The 19558-nt window shown below is 36.3% G+C and overlaps 3 protein-coding genes across 7 annotated transcripts; all 3 read left to right on the top strand.

Moving 5' to 3' along the window:
- Positions 1–8673, top strand: LOC129295203 (uncharacterized). The gene is made up of 20 exons (XM_054933684.1): positions 1–1397; positions 1654–1857; positions 2476–2580; positions 2992–3057; positions 3136–3300; positions 3618–3692; positions 3783–3934; positions 4478–4613; positions 4695–4764; positions 4889–5016; positions 5099–5155; positions 5473–5658; positions 5758–5850; positions 6630–6715; positions 6839–6905; positions 7001–7067; positions 7147–7283; positions 7661–7752; positions 7856–7922; positions 8029–8673. Exons 1-20 carry the CDS (start codon positions 177–179, stop codon positions 8191–8193), a joined length of 3339 nt encoding a protein of 1112 aa, XP_054789659.1. The 5' UTR covers positions 1–176; the 3' UTR covers positions 8194–8673.
- A 2549-nt stretch (positions 8674–11222) lies between these two features.
- Positions 11223–12422, top strand: LOC129295197 (ethylene-responsive transcription factor ERN1-like). Its single transcript, XM_054933676.1, has one exon. The coding sequence runs from the start codon at positions 11313–11315 to the stop codon at positions 12129–12131; it is 819 nt and encodes a 272-aa protein (XP_054789651.1). The 5' UTR covers positions 11223–11312; the 3' UTR covers positions 12132–12422.
- A 3760-nt stretch (positions 12423–16182) lies between these two features.
- LOC129295201 (superoxide dismutase [Cu-Zn] 2) lies at positions 16183–19449 on the top strand. Of its 5 annotated transcripts, none has more exons than XR_008589530.1 (8): positions 16183–16371; positions 16467–16568; positions 16676–16762; positions 16865–16896; positions 17013–17088; positions 17660–18355; positions 18641–18694; positions 19138–19449. XR_008589530.1 is itself a non-coding variant. In XM_054933682.1 (7 exons), exons 1-7 carry the CDS (start codon positions 16278–16280, stop codon positions 19164–19166), a joined length of 474 nt encoding a protein of 157 aa, XP_054789657.1. In that variant the 5' UTR covers positions 16186–16277; the 3' UTR covers positions 19167–19449. The 5 variants fall into 5 exon arrangements, 2 of the variants coding, with proteins under 2 accessions (XP_054789657.1, XP_054789656.1); XR_008589528.1 differs by having other exon boundaries at positions 16186–16371; positions 16676–16771; XR_008589529.1 differs by having other exon boundaries at positions 16186–16371; positions 16676–16771; positions 17671–18355.
- Positions 19450–19558: the final 109 nt, after the last annotated feature.

Raw genomic sequence — 19558 nt, forward strand, 5'->3', positions numbered from 1 at the left:
TCACTTTCTCCTTTTTTTCGTTAAAAAAAAAAAAACGGTAAAAGAAAAAGATCTGCCCGCCATTTAAATTCCTGCCGAAAAAACTAACCCTCCCGAGTCTTCCCTCCTCAATTCGGATTCGGAGGCTTCCAATTCCAAACGCTGCAAGCGGCAAAACGAAGCCCTAACTCTTATCCATGGCCGCCGATCCCACTCAGCACCAACTCGCTCTTGTTCTTGGCGCCGATTCCTCTCACTTCGAATCCCTAATCTCCAATCTTCTCTCATCCACCAATGATCAACGCTCTCAGGCCGAGTCCCTCTTCAACCTCTGCCTTCAGACTCATCCCGATGCCCTCTTTCTCAAGCTCGCTCATCTCCTCCAATCTTCTCCTCACCCCGAGGCTCGGACCATGTCCTCAATTTTGCTTCGCAGACAACTTACCCGCCAGGACGCTAACCTTTGGCCCCAACTCGCCCCTTCTACTCAGTCCTCACTCAAGTTGGTCCTTTTGAATTCCCTCCAGACCGAGGATGTCAAATCTATTACTAAGAAACTTTGCGATACGATCTCAGAGCTTGCCTCTGTTATTTTGCCCGATGGCGGCTGGCCGGAGCTCTTACCCTTCATGTTTCAGTGTGTCACGTCGGATAATCTTAAACTGCAGGAAGCAGCTTTGTTGATTTTTGCTCAATTGGCTCATTATATTGGCGAAACCCTAGTTCCCCAATTGACCACACTGCACACGGTGTTTTTCCAGTGTTTAACGTCATCCAAGAGTTCCGATGTCAGAATTGCCGCTTTGGGTGCCAGCATTAATTTTATTCAGTGTTTGTCAAACCCTTCTGATAGGGACAGGTTCCAGGATTTGTTGCCACTCATGATGCGAACCTTGACAGAAGCCTTGAATTGTGGCCAGGAAGCCACTGCTCAAGAAGCCCTCGAGTTGTTAATTGAACTGGCTGGAACCGAGCCAAGGTTTTTGAGAAGGCAAATAGTGGACGTGGTTGCTTCAATGTTACAGATTGCAGAGGCAGAATCCCTGGAGGAAGGGACAAGGCATTTGGCCATTGAGTTTGTGATCACCCTATCCGAAGCCAGGGAGCGTGCCCCTGGAATGATGAGAAAGTTTCCACAGTTTATACAAAGATTGTTTGCCATATTAATGAATATGTTGTTGGATGTCGAGGATGATCCTGCATGGCATAGTGCAGAGACAGAGGATGAGGATGCGGGCGAGACTAGTAATTATGGTTTTGGACAGGAGTGCTTGGATAGACTATCAATTTCTTTGGGGGGGAATACAATAGTACCGGTTGCTTCCGAGTTGTTGCCCACTTTCTTAGCTGCTCCTGACTGGAAAAAGCATCACGCTGCCCTCATCGCATTTGCACAAATTGCGGAGGGTTGTTCAAAGGTAAGCTTGTTTGGCATTTAAATGTGAATTATCTTTAGTATTAAGATTCTTGTCTTGCCTGCTTGTGTTTACTGTAATAATTGCAGATGTTTCATATATGCTGTTTTTCATTGCTTTTGGCCCCATATTGTTTTCAAGCTTCATTTTCTGCCTTGGTTTGTGTGCGTATAAATTTACAAGTTGACGGAGAGAGTCCCTCGTCTTCTTCTTCTTCTTCTTCTTTAACATTTCTCGTGTCACATCTCTCATGGTGCAGGTGATGACCAAGAATCTGGAGCAGGTAGTGTCAATGGTTTTAAATTCATTTCAAGATGTTCATCCTCGTGTACGATGGGCAGCTATAAATGCAATTGGGCAGTTGTCCACAGACTTGGGGCCAGACTTGCAGGTTCAATATCACCATGTCGTGCTGCCAGCATTAGTTGGAGCCATGGACGATTTTCAAAATCCCCGAGTACAGGTTCGCATTCTCCTCTGCTAATGCCAAATATATGGTCTAATAATAATTTCTTAAGTCTAGCTTGCTTTCCAGACTTTTGTGGTTCATATTATGAGCCCTTGGATGGTCTGAGCTGGCCCTTAGATTGGGTTGAGATATACTTTATCAAACTTTACCAATCCAATTTGAGGCAAGCCGTTTTGTTTGCATTGATTGATATTGATCGAATTAATCTCTAGCCGTTCTCTACTTCTCGTTTTATTCTTTAATCTCCAGTTAATGGAAACTTTGCTGGTCCTCATCTCTAAAGCTTTATTCATTAGTTTGTCAATCCTATTAAGCATCTTGATTGAGCTCTCCTGGTTTTCCCACATTGTCAATCCTTTTTGTTTTTGTTTTTTTTTCCCGTAGTGGTTTATGCTTTAATAAATTTTGATTTATTTTACCTCGGTTCCATAATGCTCTATTAAAGTTCTTGTTCTAACCTGTTACCTTGTTTCATAAATTACAATTAGTGATTAATTGTCTCCTATTTAAATACGAGTGTTAAATGTTATTGTATTGTGATGACCTTTTTGTATTACTAAGTTGTTAATATGTCAATTCCCCCCCTTCCCATTTTCTACTTCTATATTGCAGGCTCATGCTGCTTCTGCAGTGCTAAATTTCACTGAGAATTGTACCCCAGAAATCCTAGCACCTTATTTGGATGGGATTGTGAGCAAACTTCTAGTAGTCTTACAGGTATCTGACTAACGGCCACATCTGACTTGCATTGCCATTGTAGAATTTTGTTGGTGTTATCACTATGGAGAATATAGCATTTTCTTGATTTGATATTTCTCAAGTTAGAAAGTATAACACCTCATATGTTCTCGTTATTTCTTTCCTTTTTTTTTTTGGCTATGCAATTGAATCTACAATTCTGTTAATATTGGCTAATTATTGACTAGAGCAAGCCTAGGTTTGTTGTTTGTTGTTTTTGTTGCTTTCATTTCAGTATGCATTTCCATAATGACTAGACGTCTTTGTTGATCCATTTTTGCCAACATACTCTATAAGCAATAAATTGTTTATGTTAGTGCCATGCTTTTTGCAAGTTTATGATGTGGTTTATGGTTTTTGTGTTTTTACTCTATCTCGCATGCTTTCTAGAATGGGAAGCAAATGGTTCAAGAAGGGGCTTTGACAGCTTTGGCATCAGTTGCTGATTCATCACAGGTTCTTTATGTAGCCAATCTTCCCTTGGATATGAAAATATGGCTTATTATACATAAGTAATCAAAATTGTATTTACAGGAGCAGTTTCAGAAATATTATGATGCCGTGATGCCTTACTTGAAAGCTATTTTGATGAATGCAAATGATAAATCTAATCGCATGCTTCGTGCCAAAGCAATGGAGTGCATTAGTTTGGTAGGAATGGCTGTTGGTAAGGAGAAGTTCAGAGAAGATGCCAAGCAGGTGACATTAATTGTTCAGTATTGCTATTTAGTTCTGATGTCCAACTTAATAATTTTCTATGCTTCCTGTTTTAATATATATATTTTTTAAAAATAATTGTTAAGCTTTTCATGTGCTATACTGACGCTATATGACTTTCTTTGTAAGTTAATGCTCTCCTATACCATCCTTGTTTTAATTTTTACATGTATGATTGTTGATGCAGTGTCTTTTAGTAGTTCACCCAATGATGTATATAAATTGTTGTTCTTTGCTTCATTTTCTTAAGGGAGCTCTTGAAGGTATGCATGACTTGCATTTTTTTTTTTCCTTACTAGGTTATGGATATCTTAATGACACTGCAACAATCTCAACTGGAAACTGATGACCCAACTGCAAGTTACATGCTACAAGTATGTTGTCGCCAATTTCTTGATGTTAAATTCATAGATCTTTTACTTATAAAGTGTAATATTATGTTGCATGTTTGAATATCTTTGCAGGCATGGGCACGGCTTTGCAAGTGCCTTGGGCAGGATTTCCTCCCATATATGAGTTTTGTCATGCCTCCTTTGCTCCAGTCTGCGCAGCTTAAGCCTGATGTCACCATTACATCAGCAGATTCTGATGCTGAAATTGATGAAGACGATGACAGGTTTATTTTCCTTCTGGTGTGAGGATTCAGGATCAACTATTTGACATGCGTGTTTCCCCTTATGATTATGATTTGTTGACGTTTCCAAATTTTTATTATTTGTCTCCCCTTGTGGATTTTAATCCCCTGTTTGAGATTTTCTTTTGCCTGCCCTTTGAAAAGAAAGGGTCTATCTGTTTCTTCTTTTTTTCAATCTTCATTTGCATGATACTATCATTGCAAAGACTCAAATGTCCTAGATCTCATATTTTCCCCTGCATGCATGCATTTTTTGTGAGGGAGAACCTATAGGGCCCTGGGTAATTTTAAGCCTTAGTTTGCAGAAGCATGTAGAGGGCCTTAGGAAAGCTAAAGTTGAGATCTTATGAAAAGGAAAAGGAGAGAAAAAATGGGGAAAAGATCATAATAAGCAGAACATGACGTTGTGCTTATTGAAATAGAAAGAGTAATGATTTTTCGATCTGAAAAACAAAGAGATGTGGACTAGATATATGTTGAAATATATCGACTGTTTTGGATACTTAGTCACTTGTGTAATTGCAGCATTGAAACAATTACTCTTGGAGATAAAAGGATAGGCATTAAGACCAGTGTCCTGGAGGAGAAAGCCACAGCTTGCAACATGCTATGTTGCTATGCTGATGAATTGAAGGAAGGATTTTTTCCTTGGATTGACCAGGTTGACTTGAAATTATTTTTTATGGAATTTTATAAGCCAAGCTTTATTTAAGCTTGATGCTAACTTTGCCAAATCATCTAGGTTGCTTTCACATTGGTCCCTCTTCTTAAATTTTATTTCCATGAAGAAGTTAGAAAGGCAGCTGTTTCAGGTTTTTTCTTAAATTCATTACATTCATATCTTACTGGCCTTGGAGAGCTTTTTATTTTGCTTTATTTTATTTTTGGGTGCCAGTCCTTATTGAAACTAATTTCACCTTTCTGCTTTGCCCATAGCTACGCCGGAACTTTTGCGTTCAGCAAAATTAGCTGTGGAGAAGGGACAATCACAAGGCCGTGATGAAACTTACATAAAACAGTTGTCTGATTACATAATACCAAATTTGTTGGAGGCCTTGCACAAGGTTACTGTCCTGCTGATTTTTATTGTCTTCGATTTCCAATTCCTAATTTTGTGTTTCTAAAAGTGTTTTCGCTGCCTTCCAGGAGCCAGAGATAGAAATTTCTGCCAGCATGTTGGATGCATTGAATGAATGCATACAGGTCTGTAGTAGCATCCATCTATCAGGATGGGTTGTTTGTACTGTTCCTTTTTTTAATAGATTTTAATTACATATAATCTCTTGTACCTGCTGTCAAGTGATAATGCAAATGCTGGAGGAATAGATGGAAATTATGGGAGGCAACTCTGTCATCATGTTTAGAAGAATATAGTTCTAATAGTATTATTTATTTCTAACTCTGGGGTATGGGGAATTATATGGATTGAAGATTAGTGTATTCTTGGGGGCTTCATCAATTCCCTGCCCATTTTGTTACTCAAACTTAAACTTATCGCAGCCGGGATTTCCTTCTCTTAGGTCTCTGCATCACTTCTAGAGGAACGGCATGTGCGGAGCATTGTTGATGAGATTAAACAGGTTATTACTGCCAGTTCATCCAGAAAACATGAAAGGGCAGAGAGGGCCAAAGAAGAGGACTTTGATGCAGAGGAAAGAGAATTCCTCAAGGAAGAAAATGAGCAAGAAGAAGAACTTTTTGATCAAGTATGTTCGATTATAGGTGTTGTCCACTTCAGTTTGATTATATAAATTTTTTAATGGAATGCTGACTTAATTCTTTTGTTGACTCTATGCCTGATCTAGGTTGGTGATTGCTTGGGAACTTTGATAAAGACATTCAAGGCATCTTTCTTGCCTTTCTTTGATGAGCTTTCCTCATATATAACACCTATGTTGGTTAGTTCCTTCATCTCCCTGTCACTGTATTTTTCTTTCTCTAGGAATAAAGTCATCCCCTTACTATTTAGGAGCCAAATGTTGTCTTGTTTATTGCCCCTTTCTGGGCTTTTACTTTCTTTGGTATTTGTTAGAATTATTTCCTCAAGGCCTTTTGGTTTGGCTGAAAATTCATACCTGCTTATCTTTTCTCTACCGTTTGATGCATTGGTTCCCTTGTTTGTTCAATCATCCCATATAATCTTGAAGAAAAAAATTGCTTGATATAAAAAGCATCAGTCTTGTTTATCATCTTTGCTGGGATTTAGTGACCAGTTAATCCAGTTTTCAAATGTTATGCATGCTTCACTACAATTCCCTTGTTTCCCCAAGGTTATTTAGCTGTCACTCAGACAGTGTGCTTAGGAAAAAAAAAAAAACCTGATGAATCAATACCAATGTCCAAAAGGGGGATAATATTAAACATTTTATTTATATGCTAGTTTGCAATTTTCCATGGTTTTTTGACAACAATTATCTTACGTGGATCTGTTTGATAGCAATTACTACAAAATTTTCAATGGGATTGTAACTTGATGTGATGGATAATTAATTGATCTAACGTTTTGAAATTGGATACAAATATCACTCGTAGCATCTGTCTATCACTTGCTAAGAGTGCCAATGTGTTGTCAGTGTCTTGGAGAATCATTTGGTCTAAAAACCTTGAGTTTTCTTCAAATGCATTTTTTTTTATTTACGTTTCTATCTCAATGTTTTCACTTCTCATCACTAAACAGGGTAAAGATAAAACCTCAGAGGAAAGGAGAATTGCCATTTGTATATTTGATGATGTTGCTGAGCACTGTCGTGAAGCTGCTCTTAAGTAAGAGTTTCACCTTTCTTTTTGTTCAAATTTGAATTGTATGAACTTTCATTTGAATAATCTTCTTTTTTGAACCTGGAATTTCTGAATTATTCTAATTCCTTAAAATTCATGCGGAAACAGATATTATGATTTTTACCTTCCATTCCTACTTGAAGCTTGCAATGATGAGTGTGCAGATGTTCGGCAGGTTTTTCCTTTGACTTGACTATTGATTCCTATTTTACACAAAGTTCCAGTATATTTTGATGGTTCTTATTCATCCAAATTGAATGCCCTTTTCAGGCAGCTGTTTATGGGGTTGGTGTTTGTGCAGAGTTTGGTGGATCTGTTTTCAAACCCTTTGTTGGAGGTTAATTGCTTAATTCTACTTTAATGTTGCCTTTTAACTTCGAGTATTGCTGTGGTAAACTTACCTTTTTCTATTGCAGAGGCACTTTCAAGGTTAGATGCTGTGATGCGGCATCCAAATGCTCTTCATTCAGATAATGTAATGGCATATGACAATGCTGTCTCAGCTTTTGGAAAAATATGCCAGTTCCACCGAGATAGTATAAATGCCACACAGGTACTTAGCATTTAGCTGCTGCCTATCTTCACTGTCTTTCAAAGTGCTGTTCCTGTTGACTTACTCTCAATTGTGAATTAGTGCTTTGGCTATTGAAAAATTCCCCACATCAATCATTCTAGAATCAAGATTCTGACTTGCTTTTGTTGGGTACTAAAAATGTGCGGGGCTGTAATCTTTTGGCTTTTGCTAAAATTTTTTTGTGGCTTCCCTGGGTACTTACCTGGTAGAAATGAAGTTCACCATAAATATCCTCTGCTTCTGTGTTTGATTTCTAGATGTGATGTTATTGAATGCTTATCTGCAGAAACCTCAAATTTTATTATATCTTTGCCTGTTTTATTGGTTTTATCATTTTTCCTTTTGTTTGGTGTCAGCTTGTTCCTGTCTGGCTAAATTGTTTGCCTATAAAGGGTGATTTGATTGAGGCCAAGGTTGTGCATGACCAACTCTGTTCCATGGTTGAAAGGTAAATTTTCGATCCAGATCTGGAGCATGTTGGCTGAATGCTATCTACCTTATGTGCTGCCCCTTTTGAAATTGATCCAGAGCATGTTTTATGCGTCTGACAGGTCAGATAAAGAACTTTTAGGTACCAACCATCAATATCTTCCCAAAATAGTTGCTGTTTTTGCTGAGGTATATCCATTATGATTTTGTGGTCATGCCTCTAGTTATTTCTGTGAGACGTTGGCGCTACTTCCTTTACCGTTTTTAAAACTTGTTTCCATTTATGGTTGGAAAGGTTTTATGTGCGGGCAATGATTTGGCAACTGAACAAACTGCAAGTCGGATGATTAATCTGTTGAGGCAGCTTCAGCAGACTTTGCCGCCTTCTACCCTCGCTTCAACTTGGTCATCCTTGCAGCCCCAGCAACAACTTGCACTGCAGTCCATCCTATCATCCTAGTCGTCTTTTTATGGTGTGTTGGCGATGGTCCCTTCTCACAAGACATATTGAAGGAAAGCTGCTGCGTCAAGTTGTTCCTTTGGCATTGGAGTGTCCTTTTGAGAATCTGCTCTGTCTGGTTCTCTGGTTCGTCTTTTTTGATTGCCGAATCCGGTTTTGGTAATGCTTCCCGGAACTTCTGAGGCATGGTTTGTCCCTCAGAGCGGTGTTGAATTGGAATTGAAATTCTTGGTATAGAATGTGAGCATCAAAGTGTTGTTCGCAAGGAATCCTTTGTCTAGAAGGAATCACCACTCACAACTTGATCCTGCCTCTGGATGGCGGGACAAGGTGTGACCCCAGCCACTCATGTAGCATTTTGTGTCTTTTTGTGAGTTTTTAACAGTTTTGGTAATTTATTTGCCCTTTGATGTCACAAACTATTTATTTGATTATTTTGTATTTATAAGCTTGTTTATAACGGTTTCTGATTTCTCTTTCCGCCCCTTTGCATTCCAATATTGCGGCCACTCCCTTTAATGTCCCAAAATAATATTTAAAAAGGACAGTTTCCGATCAAATGTGTTGCATTTGCTTTCTATCCGTTTATAATCAAATCATCGCAAACTACGTCCTCCTCTGCGGTATACATCACTTGGTTCGATGGCAATCGTACAAGTCTCTAAGTTCGAGATTCTCATATTCATGGTGAGAAGTAACCCATGACGGCAGATTTGTCCTTTTTTAAATGGATTTTCACTCAAAGTAGTGAAAAGTGTTGTTTCACGAGATGCAAAGGGCCAGTTCACAATTTTATGAGTGTACTCTTACATGTTGACTGGGCTTACACAAAATACATTTAAAACATGAAATAAGACTCCCATCATATGCAAAGGGTTAGATCAACTTTTTGCCCCGTCAATTTCTATCGAAACAGCATTTAAGGGTTCATTTATTCAAGATTAAAAATTAATTTATTTTAAAATAGTTAAGAGATTTTATAAAAGTAAATTTATTTTGTAGGGATTTTATAAAAAGCATATATTATTTTATGTTCAGTTACAATAGTAAAATAATTATTAATTAGTTATGTTTAAATTTTATGATATTTTCATTGATTTCTGTTTTATAAAAATAATTTATTATTTGAATATTTTAAAACTTTATAAAATTTTCATGTAATTTTAAAATATTCTCTCTCATTTCTCTCATTAGATTATTTTTAGAAACTACTTCAAGTAGGTTCTTAAAATAATCAAAAAATATATTTTTTAGATTCTGATTATTTTAAAAAATTTAAACAAATACCATAAAATCTCACAAAAAAATTTCTTTTATAAAGAATAAATGATTTTAAAAGAAGCTAGCTCTAAATCCCCGTATATCTTCATTTACAAATTTGTAGGCAGGAGGCAGGCAGGTAAATGTACGGCAAAGATTTTCTTAAAAACGAAATTGTTAATCATGTACTCTTGACAATTTTCAGTTCAATGATTCGATTTTGGTTCGTCATTGATATATCATATGACGCATGCAGGATCGTTAGGATCAAGATTTATTTCAATAATACTCAATGTTAACTTGAAGCATTAAACATCATTCATCTTCATATCTCTTATTTTATTGAGTACTAAAAACTAGATCCTGTATCCAAAAAGAAAAGAGAAGAAAAGAGTCAATCATCAGATTTTCTCATGAAATAAATCGATCATCACATTATAAAACAAATACAATTTCTTTTATCTTTAATCAGAAACTAAGCGTTATATATATATTTTTTGAAATAGTTAAGTTCAGACAAATTTATCTTCTTATCATTATGGTAATCAATTTTTTTTTTTTTACCAGTAACATCATGGTAACCAATGAAATCCTAATCTCTCGATCTGCTAATTAATTATTATGATTTTTAACTTGCATAAATTTAAATTTTTAAAAGATTTGGAAAGATAACAATGCCAAGTTAGATAGCCAACTTAAAGAATACGATAACACTAATGTCCTTTTCCCCATATCTCCATTCACGTCTAACATAGGATCCGTTGTGAATTTTAGGGTCACCCAATAATTAATTATTCAATTGTCACTATAAGAACTTAGAGACAAGGAAAGTTGCATGATTCGCTCAAATTGAAATATCTTAAATGTCTTTCTCAGTCGATTAGAAACTCAGACGGACAAGCTTGCTGGTGAGGGAGAATCTATGAACAGAACATAACAAACGAAATGGTCAAGTGATCATTTGCTTGGTCCACCTCAATTTCAAGCATGGTTTTGTGTCTTGGTTTAAGGGTACATATGAGGGGATGGTTTTGGGACCTCCATGTGGCTATCATTCATGCCTTCAAGTTCTCTCCTTTCAACTGTTTGACTGGGAAAAAATTGGAGGAAGATAAGACAAAGATAGGATATTTATCAATCCTCTCAAATCCTAAGTTCTTACTCTCTTTCTCTCTCTCTCTCTTCCTTCTGGAGATTTCTAGGTGGTTTGGTGATTCCATGTTCTTTGGCATGGCCTAAGGATCATTTCTCATATTGGACATTGACTAAAAGTTATTTTTAATGGCGTTTCAAGATATAAGATCGATGATTAGGTAACAGTACCTTTTTAAAAAAGAGACTTCAATTTCTATCACAAAATGTCATGATTTGAGTGAAAATTAACTAACACACATATTTATAGTTAACTGCTTGACATTAAAATATGACGGTATCAATTAGTTTTCCCAAAATGCATTGTCAAAGCTAAATTGTTGAGAGAAGAAAAGCAATGCAATTGGATTTTATATTTGGTATACATTTTAAACTGAATCTTGACTGTTTCAGACAGCAAAGCCTAGAGGGGACAGTAAATAACTTCTAGCCTGATCTGTTTACGGTAAAGGAGGCAACTGAATTTGAAGGTTAATTTTGTCTATTTCATGCAAGACATAAAAAAATGTAAGAATCTTAAGATGATGTGTTTCTGTTATATTAATACCACTTGCAAACTTGAAAGAGGGGCAACTTTATTCATCCATTTATAATATAATCCCACAACTTGCAGCAAGCAGCATGAAGAATAGCCTTCTACTACCTCATTAAAAGCTGAACTAGTTTCTGCTTATATCCCTCAAACACCATCTGTTGAACACCTTGTCATGGAAATTCACTTCCAGCAACCAAAGCAGCATGAGAAAGCAGCAGTTGTTCCAATCAGCAGAGGAGGCAAATTCAAAGGAAGGAACAAGAACAATGGCACAAACAAATTTGTAGGGGTGAGACAAAGACCTTCTGGAAGATGGGTGGCTGAGATCAAAGACACAACCCAGAAGATAAGAATGTGGCTTGGCACATTTGAGACTGCAGAAGAAGCAGCCAGGGCTTATGATGAAGCTGCCTGCCTTCTTCGAGGATCCAACACTCGCACCAACTTCATCACCCGTGTCTCCACAGATTCACCTCTCGCTTCTCGTATTCGAAATCTGCTTAAGAACAGAAAAGGAACCAAGGAACAAGATGTGGATGCTTCTTCCTCAAGAGTCAGCGCCATTAGCTCTACTAGTACAAGTACTACTGGGAGCTCAGACTTGAGCAATGGTGACAAAAGTGAGAGCACTCTTTCTAGTGGGAAAATTCAGAACACAGAGTTATTTGGTGATGGTTATAGACCAGATTTGAGCAGTTGCAGGGAAGGTCTTGATCTAGGTTCCCAATCTAATCCTTCATGGGCACTTGGACCTTTCGTTGATCTTTTTCCTTTTGCTCAAGTATTGGACGTGCCAAAGCCTGATGGTATCGCTGATACAGCTGGTACAGTTGAGTTAGAGCTTTCAGAATTTGAGAGGATGAAATTTGAAAGGCAAATATCAGCCTCTCTCTATGCAATTAATGGAGTGCATGAGTACATGGAGACTGTCCAGGACTCTAATGAAGAAGCTCTCTGGGATCTCCCACCCTTATGGTCAATGTTCTGCTAAATTCAAAGCTCTTAGTGACCTTTAATCAATCTTTCTGATGTATCTTGAATGCTCCAAATTAATACTATGATCCGCCATCTTTCATAAATAAACTCATGAATCAGGAAGAGTTCAGGATCTTGACTTGAGATAGAGTTTTGCTAGCCTCACTGCTTCATAAATATTAGCCAGAAAGCGAGTTGCATTAGCTATTTGTGAGTGCTTTGTTTTTCTCATATCTGTACCGAAATATTCTCCAATGTAAATCCTGAAGTATCTTTTGTATCTATGATTTTTAAGAATGTGTTTGGGTGAAAACTTGGTATTTTGAGCGTTAAAGTTTCTTTACAAGTTACTATCGAATCTAATTACAGTTTTCGGGCAGTTCCATCAGAATATTTTGCCTGTGAAGAAGCCAAAAGAGTTATGATCCTAACTCAAAAGGAGTGCTTCCAGATCTTCTGGGATTTAGGTTTACTATATCCGCATGTATCATGCCTTTTGATGGTCTAGATTAGCTACGCACACATTTTAAATCTCCAAATAGATTATGGCAGCTTGTAGTTATCACATATGCCAACCCCTTATGAATTGACCATCTTAAAAGTGACCAACTTATTATTATTATTTTTTTTTTTGGTAAAAAGGACTGAAGATTATGTCACTCATCATTTGTGATGATATATGTTTTGTTGCTCATATTTCAAATACGTAACTTGTATCTACCTTGTGGACCCAAAAGCTCTTTTTTAATAAAAAAAAAATGGTTGTACTTTCTGAATCCTTATCCTTCTTTTCTTCCCTTTGGCCCATGGAGGCTACATTGAGCCATATTTAGAAATATCTACAAAACAACCAAACTACATACATTCTCCTAATGAATTCATCTTAGAGTTTTTTTTTTTTTTTTAGAACAAACATCTTTGAGTTAAAAAGGACTTGAAATTGATAGGTGTGGGTTATTCCACAGCGGTTCCAAGAGTTGGCGAGTCAAGCGACAAGCATACAATTGCGTGGAAAAAAAAAATTAAAATAACACTTAAGGACTCATAACCTGTATCAACAATATTTATGGACTTTGAAAATCAAAATTTATCTCAAGGACCACAAACATAAGTTTATTCTTAAAAAATTAGTTATGTTTCATATGTTCACACCTTGATTTCCTGACCTTACAGAGATCACTTAATGAACATACTGAGTAGTGAGTTGCTTTTATGGTCTTGGAAACAAGTTTAGTTTTCAAGATGTTTAATCATGACCAATATATATAATAAAATATATAAACAGATAAGACCATTCATAGATTATACTAATAAATAGTTCATCTTGAACTATCATTTTTTTTTAAATAACAATAATGACATGTCCTAAAGCAGGGCTTGGTTCTCGCGAGAAAAAAAAAAAAAAAAAAAAAACTACTAGCTGCAAGATTTTAGCCCAAAATGGGGGACCTGTCTATGGGAATTGGTCAATTTTAAGAGATATCATAGGATACAGCATAAACACTAATATATTCATGAAAAGGCAGGCTAATCCTCATGTCCAATACAACCACAAATAAGAGGAATTTAATGTTTTTTTCCTCTCTTTATTATGTTTAGGTGAAGAAGGGGTGAGATGGTTAACTAAGTTATTTAATGTGATTTTACGGTCCAAGAAAATGCCTGATGAGTGGAGGAGAAGTACATTAATTCCTATTTATAAAAATAAAGGAGATATTCAGAATTGTACTAACTATAGAGGGATTAAACTCATGAGCCACACAATGAAATTGTGGGAGAAAGTAATTGAGCACAGGTTGAGATTGGAGACAAGTATTTCTGAGAATCAATTTGGTTTTATGCCAGGTAGATCAACTACAGAGGCGATTTATCTACTAAGGGGATTAATGGAAAAGTATCGTTGTAAAGATAAAGATCTACACATGGTTTTTATTGATTTGGAAAAAGCTTATGACCGTATACCAAGAGAAGTGCTTTGGAAAGCGTTGGAAAAAAAGGGAGTACGGATTGCTTATATTAAAGCCATACAAGATATGTATGAGGGGGTAAAAACTAGTATAAGAACGCCTAGTGGTCAAACAAAGGATTTTCCTATAAAGATTGGGCTACATCAGGGATCATCTCTGAGTCCTTATTTGTTCAACTTGATTTTAAATGTTTTGACGGAACATATTCAAGAGGAAATCCCGAAATGTATGCTCTTCGCGGATGATATAGTTCTTATAGCAGAGACAAGAGAAGAGGTTAATTGCAAACTTGAGTTATGGAGGAGGACATTGGAGTCGAAAGGTTTTCGTCTGAATAGAAGTAAGACGGAATATTTATATTGTAAATTTGATAAAGGACTATTCGAAAATAATTTGGAAGTAAAATTGGGAGATCAAATTATACCTCAAGTGGAAAAGTTTAGATATTTGGGAGCCATTATCCAAAATGATGGCTAAATCAGTGGAGATATTTCACATAGAATTCAAGCTGGGTGGTTTAATTGGAGAAAAGCTAAAGGAGTTATTTGTGACCGTAAGGTGCCTAATAAACTTAAAGGAAAGTTTTATCGTACTGCTATCAGACCGGCAATGTTATATAGTAGTGAATGCTGGGCTCTAACGGGACAGCAAGAGCATAAAGTTGGAGTAGCAGAGATGAGAATGTTACGATGGATGTGCGGACATACACGTAAAGATAAAATTCGAAATGAGCACATACGTGAAAAAGTGAGGGTGGCACCTATTGAGGAAAAAATGGTAGAAAATCGGTTGAGATGGTTTGGGCATGTACAAAGAAGACCAAGGGAGGCACCAGTGAGAAGAGTGGAACATATAACTTTGAGTCCGATTAAGAGAGGTAGAGGAAGGCCTAAGAGAACACTCTTGGAAGTTGTTGAACGTGATCTCTTAATTAATAATATTTCTAAAAGCTTAATAAATGATAGAGCACAATGGCGTCTTGCAATCCATGTAGCCGACCCCACCTAGTGGGATAAAGGCTTGTTGTTGTTGTTGTTTTATTATGTTAACATTACCTGTTGCTGCACAACCTTTGATGATGTCTAATCTAAATTCCATAATCTATGGAAGTCTGTAACCTTCTTGGCACGCCATTGATTCTGCACAGTTAGGAACAATATAAAACCAGACACCACATGTGCAGAAAAAGGGACAAACATAAAAGTGTGATCAATTTCGTCTTCTTCATGAGATTCAACATCTTAAGTTTAGCATTCAGATCCTTCTGTTCTTTCTTAATATTTCATATTTGCCACCCCTTGAAAGATTATTTAATTTCCTGCACTCGGTTAATAGTTTATCCATGCTTTTACTTCTTTTATTCTTCAGAAAATATTCAAAAATGAAGACCCTGCTTTTGTCTTTGGGTTTCTCAACCAAATGTGTATTTCCTCTCTTCAGTCTTCATATTTATGTCTGTCTACAGCTGAAAGGTAGATTTATTATACAGATTCATCATTAAGTTCGCACCATAACTTTACATATTCCCCTTTTCTCTCCTGATTAAGCATTATCATTGAAAACAATTAAAACAAGAATATAGTTGTTGAATGTGAAAACTAATTACTTACTTTTTATAGTTTTAACTCAATTAAAATTTAATTGTTGAACTTTGACAGGACACTACTCAATCCTTATAATTTTAAGCATTTACAATATTAATATTATATTTTAAAAAATAAAATTATAAAAAAGGAAATTATTTTTTCAAATTTACGAACTAATGTTTAAAAAAATTAAAGTTTAAAAATTACTTAAAATTATAAGAATTGAGTTATAATGAATTAAAATTTAAAGAATGAATTACAAACAATCAAAATATATAAATTATTTTTAATACTAAAAATAAATATGTATTTTGTTAAATTATTTCTCCCAAAAATTATATAATTTCTCCGATGCATAAGTTATCTAAATGATTAACCTTGTAACTACAAACTTACATTCTATACATGAAATCATCGAAAGATTAAAAAAATGTAAAAACGGCCACTTGGGACTATTTTTCCAAAAAATTAACAGAAGGTTGGGCATATTTTACTCTCGTAATTGTGATGGTGGACGAGTTGCTTCTCGAGTTTGCTGGTACCCTTATTTCTGTGGACGGACGTTAAGGAGACATGAGCTGATAGCGAAATTAACGAAGCAGGCGAGGCATGGAAGCTGCGAAGGTGACTGTGAAAGCCGTGGCTCTGATCGCCGGAGATAACAGCATCAGAGGAGCTCTTCAGTTTGTGCAACACCCCGATGGTCTTTTACTCTACATTTTTTGTTTCCTTTTTTCTATTGAAGCTGTTGTGATTGTTTAATCCGAAATTCAGCTAATTTTGAGTAAATTTCTGCAGGAACTACTCATGTAAAAGGGAGAATCACTGGGTTGTCCCCTGGCCTTCACGGATTCCATATTCACGCCCTCGGTGACACCACTAATGGCTGCAATTCCACTGGTTCGGAATTTTATTTCATCGAGTCATAACGAATTCGCACTCTTCTCTAGCGGAGTATCATTTATGTTTGCGAATTAGTTCCCGTGATGAATTGCTCTGAATCGCAGGCCCTCATTTCAATCCCTTCAAGAAGGACCATGGGGCGCGAACAGATGATGAGCGTCATGCTGGAGATTTGGGTAACATTGTTGCAGGCATGGATGGTATTTACCATTTTTATTTTCCACATTTATGTTGATACTCTTACTTGATTCTTTTCTTTGTGAGGAATTTATTGTATTCATTATCTTTTGTAGGGGTTGCTAATGTTTCAATCACAGACAGACAGGTAGACACTCGCCCCTGTTGTACTGATCATTTGGTTCATACTGTGTTAGTGAAATTTATATTTCACTTTAATTGGGAAAGTGCTTTAACATGGCCCTTTTCCCTTTCAACCTGCAGATACCACTAAGTGGGGTTCATTCCATACTTGGAAGGGCAGTTGTTGTGCATGCTGATCCTGACGATCTTGGCAGAGGTAAGAATCTGAAATTTGGCTCCAAATTCGCTCCATCAATGTCAATTTTTTTACTTTTCCTAGTTATATCATTTTACGATATAAGGTGCTGAAGTTGGTTATCTATTTAAGCACATTGTCCTGACTACCCTTAAAAGTTTTACATGAGAACATTAAAATAAGAATCACTATTCCTGACTGGTTCTGTTCCATTACATTCCATGTTGCATATTTCTTGGCTGTTTTCCTTTTCTTCCTCGTATTTAAGGCCCATTTTTAATCCTGTTACTGCTACAATGACAAAAGCCTTTGCTTATGAAGCATACTCGTTCATTGGTTACCTATGCATATCATACATACGAATAGAGTAGCTGTTTAACTTAGACACAATATGAGTCTCTTCTCATGTCTCAACCTGAATGCTTCATTATGAATGCATGGCACACGTTTTTCCAGCTGAAGTTGACATTCCATATTGGAAAATATAATTTACTTGTGATAGTATATTTCTATTTCTAAATTCTAATGGTTGAAAACTAATCACTGACATATATGGTTGGATATTGCTACCCAAATATTGTTTCTAATGCAGATCCTATGCAGAAAATGTGTTTAAACTATACTCGCGAGGTTGTTACCTGAAGTGACTTCAGAATGAAGTTGCGGATATCGAGATATGTCCATTTTGCAGCTATGATAATTGAAATGAATGTGGTAACTGCACATATTTGCACCTAAAAGGTCAAACAAAGCTTCAAAATCACGCCTAGGATGTGATGAAGGCGAACGAGTGTAGGCCTTTTAAAAGCAAAGCCAAAAGTTGAATTTTTATCAATAGTTGGAGTGTACAGTGCTTCTCTAGACAGTGACACTTGATATTCAAGTAAAAGCATGGCAATCATTACTTGATATACGGTCAAGGGGAGCTGGAAATTAAATGGCCGTGTAGTTTATTCTCTGGGAAGGCATATGTTGATTGCCATCTAGTGTGAATCGAATTCTTTTTCCCTGCGAAGAGCGAATATTTTGTGCATGTATTACTCGGGTTAAAAATAATCTACATGCTCAATTATATTTCAGCATTTCAGGTTAAGACAGAAGTCCAATTTACCATGTGTTTTCCCTCAAATTGACCTATTAGTATTTACTTTTCATTAAGGTACAAGGTTGTGAAGCACATTTGATCAATTCTCTGCTATTCATTCCACCAAATAAAGAAACGCAGGCGCAACTTTTAGGTGTTTGCCACCAAGTTTCTCAATAACTTCATGACAAATAATGGCTTTAGGTCGGTATCAAATGAATGGGTCTATCACAAAAATTCTTCCATGTGATAGATTTTATTCGAGAACCTAATAATAAATACTTACGAAACTAGGGATAAATCTAGTACTGCTCTAATACCATATCTAAATTCTAATGAGTAGTACCTAGTGTCATGTACCTATTTTCAGACTGTCTTAAATTTTCCACTTGGTTTAATGTGCTTGCCACTGGGTTTTTTTTTTTTTTTTTAAGACCTGGCTGAACTGCTTATGAAACTGTTGATTTTGCGTATCTTTTGTTGAAACAGGTGGCCATGAACTAAGCAAGACCACTGGTAATGCTGGTGCAAGAGTAGGATGCGGTAATACTTCTCTTCTGTGCAATGAAACACACAAAAACCAATCATTTTTGCTTTAAACTAAACCAAACATTGCTTCTCCATTTTTGGGAAAATTTTGTCATTTTTCCTTTTTCTTAATCTCTTTATTAACTAGCCATTTAATAAAAATTCAAAACCTATATAAAAACAAGATTCTCTTTCAATATTTATTTATTATTAAATGAATTACTGTTTATTTAATACTGTTTTTAATCTAACAAATTATACGTTCTTCGAATCATAGTTTTATTTGAAAAATTACATGGGGTTTTCAACTTTACGGCACATCAATTTTAGCCTTTGAATTAGGGGACATCAAAACGGAAGAATTTACCATATCTGTGCGAGGTTTGGTTTGGTTTAATAATGTCTCCAGTGTACTCTGCGTGTTGGTTGAAGGCTGACCATAGTAAATTGTGGAGCAGGTATCATTGGCCTCCAATCATCTGTTTAAGTCTTTAAGATGCCTCGGCTGCAGATAGTTGACGATCCATAAATGCTATATACGCAAACATTGGCCATTAGTTTTCTCGTCAGTAGTGGTCATGCTACCACTTCGTTACTACTTTCTGAGCTTGTGCGATGACCGTTAGAACTTAGAAGCATGCTCTCTTCGATGCATGTTGGAGATTTTCAACCTGATGGAAGAACATTGTGTTATCCCCATTATATGCTTTTGATTGGGTCTTCTGTAATAGGGTTACCATTTTTATATGAAAAAATTACTGTGTTGTAAATTGATAGTGAACATATCCCTAAAAGATATAACTCAGCGCAAGTTTCATCCTTAGTAAAAGCCTTAGTTACACAATCAAGTATGCCAATTTTTTCTGGCCAACTAGTGAA

The sequence above is a fragment of the Prosopis cineraria genome, unplaced genomic scaffold, assembly GCF_029017545.1.
Source record: "Prosopis cineraria cultivar Desert tree isolate PC_DT_omini unplaced genomic scaffold, ASM2901754v1 PC67, whole genome shotgun sequence".
NCBI classification, from domain to species: Eukaryota; Viridiplantae; Streptophyta; class Magnoliopsida; order Fabales; family Fabaceae; genus Prosopis; species Prosopis cineraria.